The 10,875-nt window shown below is 49.4% G+C and overlaps 1 protein-coding gene across 2 annotated transcripts in view; it reads right to left on the bottom strand.

The window, feature by feature from the left end:
- LOC143296971 (uncharacterized) overlaps positions 1-10,364 on the bottom strand; it is a 31,238-nt gene extending 20,874 nt beyond the window's left edge. The window contains exons 1-3 of one of the 2 annotated variants that reach the window (XM_076609045.1): positions 10,174-10,364; positions 8,980-9,557; positions 6,324-6,961 (exon numbers count right to left, since the gene is read on the bottom strand). In XM_076609045.1, the coding sequence (XP_076465160.1) occupies positions 6,324-6,961; positions 8,980-9,156 (815 nt within the window). In that variant the 5' untranslated portion in view covers positions 9,157-9,557; positions 10,174-10,364. Of the gene's footprint in view, positions 1-6,323; positions 6,962-8,979 lie in introns of both variants that reach the window. The other variant, XM_076609048.1, reaches the window with a different exon arrangement.
- Positions 10,365-10,875: the final 511 nt, after the last annotated feature.

Below are 10,875 nucleotides of genomic sequence, written 5' to 3'. Positions count from 1 at the left end.
TGGTGAGGTGTGGTGTGGTGTGGTGTGGTGAGGTGTGGTGTGGTGTGGTGTGGTGTGGTGAGGTGTAGTGTGGTGAGATGTGGTGAGGTGTGTTGTGGTGTGGTGTGTTGTGATGTGGTGTGGTGTGTTGTGTTGTGGTGAGGTGTGGTGTGGTGTAGTGTGGTGAGGTGTGGTGTGGTGTGGTGTGGTGAGGTGTAGTGTGGTGAGGTGTGGTATGGTGTGTTGTGTTGTGGTGTGGTGAGGTGTGGTGTGGTGTCGTGTGGTGTGGTGAGGTGTAGTGTGGTGAGGTGTGGTGTGGTGTGGTGTGGTGAGGTGTGGTGTGGTGAGGTGTGGTGTGGTGTAGTGTGGTGAGCTGTGGTGTGGTGTGGTGTGGTGAGGTGTAGTGTGGTGAGGTGTGGTGAGGTGTGGTGTGGTGTGGTGTGGTGTGGTGTGGTGTGGTGTGGTGGGTGTGTGTGTGTGGTGGTGTGTGTGTGGGTGTGGTGTGTGTGGTGTGGTGAGGTGTGGTGTGGTGTGGTGTGGTGTGGTGTGTGTGTGGTGAGGTGTGTGTGGTGGTGTGTTGTGGTGTGTGTGGTGTGGTGTGTGTGTGTGGTGTGGTGGTTGTGTGTGGTGAGGTGGGTGTGTGTGTAGGGGTGGTGGGTGTGGGTGGTGGTGTGGTGTGGTGAGGTGTGGTGTGTGGTGAGGTGTGTGTGTATGGTGTGGTGTGGGTGTGTTGTGGTGGTGGTGTAGTGTGGTGTAGGTGTGGTGTGGTGTGGTGTGGTGAGGTGTGTGTGGTGAGTGGTAGGGATGTGGTGTGGTGAGGGGTGTGGTGAGGTGTAGTTGAGGTGTGGTGTGGTAGGTGGTGTGGTGTGGTGTGTGGTGAGGTGTGTAGTGTGGTGTGGTGTGGTGTGGTGAGGTGTGGTGGTGTTTGGGGAGGGGTTGTAGGTGTGGTGGGTGTGGTGAGTGTGGTGTGGTGTGGTGAGGTGTGGTGTGGTGAGGTGTGGTGTGGTGAGGTGTGGTGTGGTGTGGTGAGGTGTAGTGTGGTGAGGTGTGGTGTGGTGTGGTGAGGTGTGGTGTGGTGTAGTGTGGTGAGACGTGGTGTGGTGTGATGAGGTGTAGTGTGGTGGTGTGTGGTGTGGTCTGGTGTGTTGTGGTGTGGTGAGGTGTGGTGTGGTGTGGTGTGGTGTGGTGTGGTGTGGTGTGTTGTGTTGTGGTGTGGTGAGGTGTGGTGTGGTGTCGTGTGGTGTGGTGAGGTGTAGTGTGGTGAGGTGTGGTGTGGTGTGGTGTGGTGAGGTGTGGTGTGGTGTGGTGTGGTGTGGTGAGGTGTGGTGTGGTGTGGTGTGGTGAGGTGTAGTGTGGTGAGGTGTGGTGAGGTGTGGTGTGGTGTGGTGTGGTGTGGTGTGGTGAGGTGTAGTGTGGTGTGGTGTGGTGTGGTGTGGTGTGGTGTGGTGAGGTGTGGTGAGGTGTAGTGTGGTGTGGTGTGGTGTGGTGTGGTGAGGTGAGGTGTGGTGTGGTGTGGTGTGGTGTGGTGTGGTGAGGTGAGGTGTGGTGTGGTGTGGTGTGGTGTGGTGTGGTGTGGTGTGGTGAGGTGTGGTGTGGTGTGGTGTGGTGTGGTGAGGTGTGGTGTGGAAGGTCTATGTCCCCCAAGGTTTATGACTCCCAGGTCTATCTCCATGTCTACGTTCCCCCAAACCTAGGTATGTTTAATCATTTTTGTGTGCTGGTCATGCAGGCTTTGATCAGTGGTCAGCAGTGGTCAGTGGCCAACAGTGATCATTAGTGGTCATTTGTCAGTGGTGAGCGGTGGTCAGTAGTGGTCAGAGGAGGTCAGTGGTCAGTGGTGATCAGCGTTTAGTGGTCAGCAGTTATCAGTGGTTAGCGATGGTCAGTAGTGGCCAGGTGGTTGGTGATCAGCAATGGTCAGCGGTCAGTTCTTTACGGTGGTCAATTGTAGAGAAGTAGTCAGTGGTCAGTGGTGATCAGCATTTAGTAGACAGTGGTCAGCTGTGGTCAGTGGTAATCAATGGTCAGCGGTGATCAATGGTTTGCAGTGGTCAGTTCAGTGATCAATCGTAGTCAGTCGTGGTCAGTAGTGGTCAGTGGTCAGCAGCGGTCTGTGGCGGTCAGTTGTCAAAACCGGAGAAAAAGTATTAATGTAGCATAAGTTAGTACTCGTGATGTGGAAACATGTAAAAGAAGGCGCAAACTGTGCATTTTTGGACAGTGGTCAGTACTGGTCAGTAAACAGTCAAACCAGGTCAAGAAATCTTAATTTTCATAAACAATGAAATACTGCATTCTGAAAACTTTTCAGCAGTGGTCAGTCATGATCAGCAATGGTCAGCAGTAGCCAGTAATGGTCAGGTAATTAGCAAATCCTATCAAGAAGTCCCAATACAGCATATCAGTTTGCAGTAAAATCAACAACACCTGCCATGACGTCATACTAATGCACAAACACGACTAAACATTGTAATACGAAGATTTTTACGTAGTGGTCAGTCGTGGTCAGCAGTGGCAAGTAATGGTCAGTAATGGCCAACAGTAGTGGTCAGCTTCTAAATCCTGTCAAGATGCCCCAGTACCACATAACCGTCACAAACTGATGCAAGCTCTGATAGTGGTCAGCAGTGGTCAGGCAGCGGTCAAACACCAGCCAAGACATAATAACGCACAGCTGTGACAAGGCAATATGAGCGATTTTAGGTTCTGGTCAATAGTGGTCAGCAGTGGTCTTTGACCAGGTGGAATATAGACCTGGGGGAACATATACCTGGGGAAATATGGACCTAGTCAGGAAGATATGGACCTGGGGGAACACAGACCTTGGGGAACATAGACCTGGGGGAATATGGACCTGGTCAGGAAGATATGGACCTGGGGTGTCACGGATTTAGCGCATAAGGCCCCTCCTGTACACCAGTGTCATGAGCCGTGACGAACGTGATCACCTTAGTTGTTGGTTTCTCGTTTGGGTTTTCTTTTCTTTTTTTTCCTCTCTGCTCCTCCTCTTCCCCTCCAATTCTGTCATTTTAGCTCATGCACGTGCTTAACATACTCCTTGCACAGGCTCACCTTCAAGATTCCTCACTCAGTTATAGAAGGTAAAATTTCACCAAACATGCAGACATCAAGATCATTGACTTTTCAGAACTTAACGGCGTCTGGTCGCCTCGAGCTTCGATGCTCTGTAGGGCGGACAGGGGGTATCTGTTCGATCAGGCACTCCTAAAAGATCCCCAGTATCCCTCCGACCCTGTGGCCTCTCTTCAATGAGATGATGAGTGTGGAGGAATAGTTCTGCATCATCTGGAACTGGAAAGGACCCCCCCAGTCTCTTTCAAATTTGTCTCCTTCACTGACCAGAGTGTAGCACCCGGACTCGGCACCCGGTCTCTGCCACACGGTATTGCTACCCGTCGACCCACCAGCTGCTGAGGTAAGCAGAAACATTGTTAAGAAGATAGTTCGAACCCAAATGTCATTTCTTCGTTACATTCTGGTTATAAAAAAAACAACAACAAACACATAAGTTTCATCGGTTATTTCTTCATTTTAGTGTTAGTTCATTTTCGCGGTAGGCCAGTCGATTTCGGTTGGGTTTTTTTTGTGTTTTGTTGTTGTTGTTGTTTTTTGTTTTTAATCCTTATGTATTAGTTTCTTGAGACGCGTCTAATATGTGTACATCATTATATTGTAAATATTTGTTCCCCCTTCTCTTTGTCACAGGATAATATAATTACTGTGTGCACACGTACGGGGATCCAGTCCTCTTTTCTGTTATTTTGTGCGTGGGATTTTTCACACACCAAGACGTGTGTGTTGCTGTTGGACAGGATGGATATCTATTCTTTCTTGTCCTTATTATTCATACATCTATGTAAACACACAGTGAATGTGAACTTCACAGATAAAAAGTTACAAAAGGTGGTGTGTTTTTTTTATTCTAGTCGTCCAAGCTTGGACCTTGTAGTCAATTGTCTCGTTTTCTTGCGCATCACATTTATTTCTTTAGCGCTGTTAGAAAGTGTATTCAAGACCAAAACGACTCTCATATGCGTTGTCCTTTACTCGCTAGTTACTTCGTAGAATATATTGTTGTCGTTTTCCCTTTCCCAAGTGGAGGTTGATCTAGGGGGAAATAACTGTTGTATGAATGCGTTGAAGTGTTTTATTCATCCAGTTTTTCTCTCCTTTAAAATATGTGAAAATACGTAACCCACCTGAGGGACAACAGCTTGTGTCCATTTATAAAATAATTATACGGTAGTGCCATTGTAAGCCCCGCTGAAGTCTCGACGTCCCTCGAATAAATAGCCCTCTCCTTTAGCTCCATTCAAACACTATCGTGGATTTTAGCGACCATTTTGTGTTGCAGCTGTTTGAACAGTTCCTTGTCATGCCGAAGTCACTCCGAGGACCATGCCCCGCCAAACTCCAACCTGAGTTGCCCTGACTGTGCCACCGCAAACAATTGAACAAGTTGGCTGTGTTTTAGGGGAGAGTGTTGAGGGAATATGACTTTGTAAGGGCATAGTTTGTTCTGTTCGTTTCTTGTTTGTTTTGGTTTGTTTTTTTCCCCTAAACTCATTAGTCATCCATCACCCTTTTGCCTTTGGGAAGTTTTTTTTTTTCCTCCCCGGGTAGTGATATAGATTGGGGTAGTTGGGTGGGTGTAGCACTCTTTTCTATCTGTAGGCTAGCTAGCATACATTCTTTTGCCCCGTTCTCTTTCTGCCTCTTCTTTCTGGCATCGTGTGAATGCGTGAATAAAAGATGTAAAATATATTTCATTTTTAGTGGTCTGCTGTTTGTGTGCGAGGGTGGTGGACTTAAGCGAATCCTGGGTAAAAAATATACCAAACATACTTTAGACGCAACAAATGGGGGCTCGTCCGGGGTTCGCTCTGTGTTGAAGTGTTGGCCATCTCTCATACAGACAGAGCCACTACCTTCTTTTTTTTCTAGTGTTTGGTTAGGTGGGTGGTTGGCAGGTTAGATCCTGGTTGGTACGTGATCCCTTCCCTCCAGGATACCATACTCCCAAAAGATGTAAAATATATTTCATTTTTAGTGGTCTGCTGTTTGTGCGCGAGGGTGGTCGACTTGAGCGAATCCTGGGTAAAATTATACCAAACCTTACTTAGACGCGACAGGGGGAACACAGATTTTGGGGAATATAGACCCAGAAAACGTAAATTTGGGGGAACATAGTCCAAGAACACGTAAAATTGGGGGGGGGGGGGGGGGGGGGGGGAATACAGATCCGGGGAACATAGACCGAGGGGAACAGCAGACATAGGGAAACGTAGACCAGGCTGAAAGAAACTTTGGGGAATATAGACCTGGGGAACATAGACCTGTGGGAACATAGGGCTGACCCCGAGGGGAACTAAGGTCTATGATTAGCTTCGGCAATGACTTCGACCTTGATTTGGATGATGTGTGGTGGCACTTGGTACCCATGGCCACAGCAGCCTCACACAGAAACCTGCTAGCGGGGTTTCCCGTTTCGCGCTGCTGGTATTTCCTGTGCCAAAAATAATTCATTATGGCGGTCAGGGGACAGGGCGGCGGCACGATTGTCTGTCTCTCAATCAAGCACTAGAAATGAAAGGCTTGCTCTTTCCATCGGTACCGAACACAATACTGTTTGTTACTGGCGAGGTACCGTAACTAAAGTCAGAAAAGTGGCAAACTGTGTGCGCATGCAAATTTTCGCCTCGCGCGACCGTGCGTGACGGCCACGCGCACTGACGGCGTCTGGGCAGTTACTACCTCCGCTTTTATCCCCAACCACTTCAGCACACACCACACACACGCACGCACGCACGCACACACATACGCACACACACACACGCACACCACACACACGCACACCACACACACAAAACCACACATACCAACATCCACACCCACAAGAGACACTCCCCCCACGCACACACATACACCCACCACACCCACTACCCCCCCCCCCCCCAACACACACACACACACGAGCCCCCCATACACACCCACACAACACCCTCTCCGCTCAAACACAACCACACACACACACACACAACCTTTCCCCCACACCCCTCGACCCCCCCCCGCCCCCCCCCCCCCCACCCACCCACCCCCACACACACGCACAGACACACAACCCCTCCCCCACCACAAACTCCCCCTACCCACATACACATGACCCCTCCCTCAAACACACACACACACACATACCGCCCCACTATCCACAACCCCACCACACACACACAGCCGTCCCTCCCGTCAACCTCCCCCCCACCCCCCCCCCCCCCCCCCCCCCCCCCCCCCCCCCCCACACACACACACACACACATCACACCAACCTGCAACAGTTGTCCCTGACCCTTTTCTTCACACGGGCCCGGGTCTCCTCCACAGCCTTCCTCAGTCGGTCGCACCCGGCGTCCACCTCAGCCAGACAGGCATCCGACTCGGCCTGCACGTCCTCCATGCTCTTGTCCACTTCCTGCAGGGCGTTGGTCAGGTTCGAACCCGCGGTCAGCAGCCGCTCCACCAGCTGCGTCAGCACCCGCTTGGCCGCGTGCATCCTGTCGTCCACCGTGGTGACGTCGGGGCAGTGGCGGTGGGTGGCGTGGTCACAGGACGGGCAGACAGCCACCCTGTGGGTCTGGCAGTACAGGCGGGCCGGCTCGTCCGCGTGGGTCGGGCAGAACAGGCGGGAGTTCCTGGCGTAGGCCTCCGGGGTCAGCTCGTGCAAGGGCAGCGTCACGTGGTTCCGGAGCACCTTCAGTTTGGCGTGCGCCTCCCGGCAGTCCTCGCACAGCTTGCAGTCGCAGTCGAAGCACATGACCACCGCCTCGCTGCCCGGGCAGTTGCCGCAGTGTGTCTCCTCGAGCAGAGACCTCGCCCGCCTCGCAGTCAGCGCCATGGATTCGTCCACCGGGAAGTCGTCCAGGGTTTGCGGGGAATCCCCTGAGCCCCGCCCCTTGAAGATGCCCACCTGGAATACAGTGTGTCAGTGGATGTTTGTCGCTTAAGGACAGAGAAGGCGGAATTAAGACGCTCAGCTGCCAATACAGAGAGTCCGTGAGGGTGTAGGTTGGAATCCCGCTCTCGCCCTTACCTCCCAAGTTTGACTGGAAAATCGAACTGGGCGTTTAGTTTTTCGGATGAGATGATAAACCGAGGTTCCGTGTGCTGCACGCAATTACAGCACTGAAAAAGAAAACCCAAAAAAACCCAAAAAAACTCAAAAAGCCCATGGCAACGAGAGCGTTGTCCTCTGGCAAAATTATGTAAAAAGAAATCCACTCTGATAGGTACACAAATATATAAGCATGCACTCAAGGCCTGACAAGCGCGTTGGCTCATGCTGCTATCAGGCATCTCCATAGCAGATGTGGTGTAGCGTAAATGGATTTGTCCGAACGCAGTGACGCCTCCTTGAGAAACTGAAACTGAACTGAAACTGTGGACAGGCCTGTGAGAAACACGTCGTCACTACGCTGACCTAGCGCGGAGCATGCTTCATCGCGCACTCAACTGTCATTCTGAGGTTGAGCCCCTTAAACTTAAAGCACTTGTTTCTCCTATTTGAAGTCAACTGTGATTCGAACGCAGCGCCCTTTAAAACTTAAAGCACTTGTAGTTCCTTCGGTAAAGTTATGTCTGTTGTTGATGGCTGAGGATCGATTAATTATCAATGTGTATTGTTGGCCGTCTGTCGTTAATGTCTGAGGATTCATTAATTATCAATGTGCATTGTTTGCACGAATGGGCTTTTTGTTGTTGTTGTTTTTCTCTCTTTGTTCTTTTGACATCACTCTTATTGCTTGTATGGTAATAATAATAATAATAATGGATACTTATATAGCACACTATCCAGAAATCTGCTCTAGGTGCTTTACAAAAACGCTTTGTTAACATAAAACATTACATTTATGTTACATACACACACCAAAATATGACTACACACACACACACACACACACACACACACACACACACACACACACACACACTGCGTACATACATTTTAACAATACATGTGTATCTAACAGCTACCCTAACACATACGCACACAGAGGCAGGCACAAACTTACATAAACGCACGCGCACACAATACACATTCATATACATGCATGAAGTTAACATAGTCAAGCACAGCTAACGCAAAGGAAGTGGACCTGCCACAACTGAACTTACTGCTGAGGGAAAAAGGTGAGTTTTGAGACGAGATTTAAAAGATGCGAGGGAATCAGAATGACGGAGGTTATCAGGGAGCTTGTTCCACGTCTTTGGCGATTGAAAAGAAAACGATCTGTGTCCATAGGTCTTACTTCTGAGTCAGTGTAAAAGATGTATGTATGTATGTAACGTTTTAATGCCCCCAGGGGGCACAAGAAATAAACGTTTTGCCTTGACTTGCCCTCTCATCGGACAGAATTGTTATAGCTGTGTTGTTCTGTTGTTCTGGTGTGGGATGGTTCATACTCTGACTAAAGGTAAAACAAACGGTGGTGCTAGTGGCCGCCGGGAGTCGTGGCACGTTCAGTTCTCTGTGGAGACAATGGGGGAAATTATGTGGCTGCATTTGATAATTCTGTGTGTGTGTGTGTGTGTGTGTGTGTGTGTGTGTCTGTGTGTCTCTGTGTGCGTGTGTGAGTGTGTGTGTGTGTGTGTGTGTGTGTGTGTGTGTGTGTGTGTGTGACGTGTTTTGTGGGTATCTGTGCGTGTCTACATATATATGTATGATTATATGTATACATACATATATACATATATATGTATGTATATATATGTATACTTATATATCATACGTGTGTATGTGTGTGTGCGTGTGTGTGCGTACGTGTGCGCGCGCGTGTGTGTCTCAGTATGTGTGTGTGTTTGTGTATGCACGAGTGTGTGTGCCTCTGTGTGTGTGTTATGTTGGAACTTCCTATTGTCACATTTGCATCTCTAAACCTTTATCAAAATGTATATAATACCCAACTGTAGACAACCAAAGCTGACTACCTGGCAGAGCGGGCACTTGGACGCGGGGTCCCCAGCGTGCAGCCACTGGGACAGGCAGTCTTTACACACCAGGTGCGCGCAGGGCAGCAGTCTGGGCTCAGAAAACAGCTCGTTGCAGATGGGACATCTGCAGTTGGCGAACTCCTTCCCTGGAGGTGGGGGGTCCACTGAGGCCATGATGCCTTTGGCTCACCGCAAAAACGTTCAGCACGTTGACAGCCTGGGGTTAGAACGGAAAACCTCGAACCCAGCGACTGACAAACCACCAGAGAACAACTTTCCGAACAAACATGCAAAGCGTTCGGCACGTTAACTCACTCAGTACGACCAGTCCTCTCTTCTCCTCTACACAGACCCCTCGGATGTCCAGTGGGTGTCTCAATGACCCAACCTTTAGCTTCCGTCGTCAGAATTGTGGTATTCTTTGTCAACATTCACCTCTTCAGTATAAGAGCCATCCGCTTGCAATATTTTCATGGTGGTAATTGGGGTGAAACGCTGTTAACGTCGCCTCTTTCGCCGTTCGTATGGAGAGAGTTAACAGCCTGGGGTTAGAGCGGAAAACCTCGTGCTTGAACCTGGCGACAAACCATCACAGACGGAGCAACTTTCCGAACAAACATGCAAAACGTTCAGCACGTACACATCCTGGTGGTAAAACTCGCGGGAAAGCTCGACTGGGACCAACTAACAGCAGAGAACATCTTTCCGAAAAAAACAACAACAAAAAAACCAACAAAAAACACACCACCAAAACGTAGTTTCAGTGCACTGCTAACTTACTCAAGTTTCACTGAGTTCCCGTTCACTGTTTCAGTTTCAAGGAAGTATCACAGCGTGTGGTGTTATCCATACACGCTACACATTTATTGAAAAGAAAGAAAGAACGAAGAAGAAAGAAGTGCAGGACCTTACTCCGCATAGAAAAAAAAACCCAACTCCGTAACAGAACGTTTCTCTGTGTGCAGTACGTCAACCTCCGTTTACAGCAGCTGGAAGAAAGCAGGTCTTACAGAGCACAGACACTGAACTTCCCGAGATTTTAATGTCTACTGATGGACAAAGCAAAGACTTTCAGACTGACTGCCACCCACTCAGCCTTCTCAACACATATCACAACTGATAAACATGGCGCAGGTTTCACCGCCGATGATCCCGGACCTAACTGCCTACTCCCGTACACACATCGCTTACCTGCATCACACTCGATGTGCTGTTCTGCGCAGCACACTCAGTGTTGCGTTGTGGTGCAAAGTTCGTGTACCTACACGAAGCTCTGTATATCAGCACACCATTCACTAGCACACAACACTGGTGTCGCGATAAAAAACAGTAATTTCCATAATCATCTTCACTGGCAGTTATCACCACTTGGCAAAACGTAATTTCGGCACAAGGCTGCTATCTCGGAAATAGCACACAGGGTTGGAAAAAGTGCCAGGTCAAAGTTGTCAAGCCGTACGCTATAAATAAAAACCGACGAGTAATCGGGATTTCCCGAATGACTTGTCCACGACATGAAAAGTGGAATCGGGTTTTACCGGATGGTATAATTAGCAAAGTGGGTTGTTGACAGTGTACATGGGGAGGGGAGGGTCAACATGAAGATGTCCATAAGCAAAGACAGACACAACGCTCAGTTAACATGTCTTTGGGCGTTTCCTTCATGGCCCACGTCTCACCGTTTGACTTCAGAGAGAAATACATACACACAGACACACACAGACACACACACACAGACACAGACACACACACACACACACACACACACACACACACACACAAACTCACACACACACAACACACACACACACACACACAACACACACACACACACACACACACACACACACACACACACAAACTCACACACACACACACACACACACACTCACA

Source organism: Babylonia areolata, chromosome 22 (genome assembly GCF_041734735.1).
Source record: "Babylonia areolata isolate BAREFJ2019XMU chromosome 22, ASM4173473v1, whole genome shotgun sequence".
NCBI classification, from domain to species: Eukaryota; Metazoa; Mollusca; class Gastropoda; order Neogastropoda; family Buccinidae; genus Babylonia; species Babylonia areolata.
The sequence above is the reverse complement of the archived record's forward strand: the minus strand, read 5'-3'. Positions and strand labels throughout refer to the sequence as shown.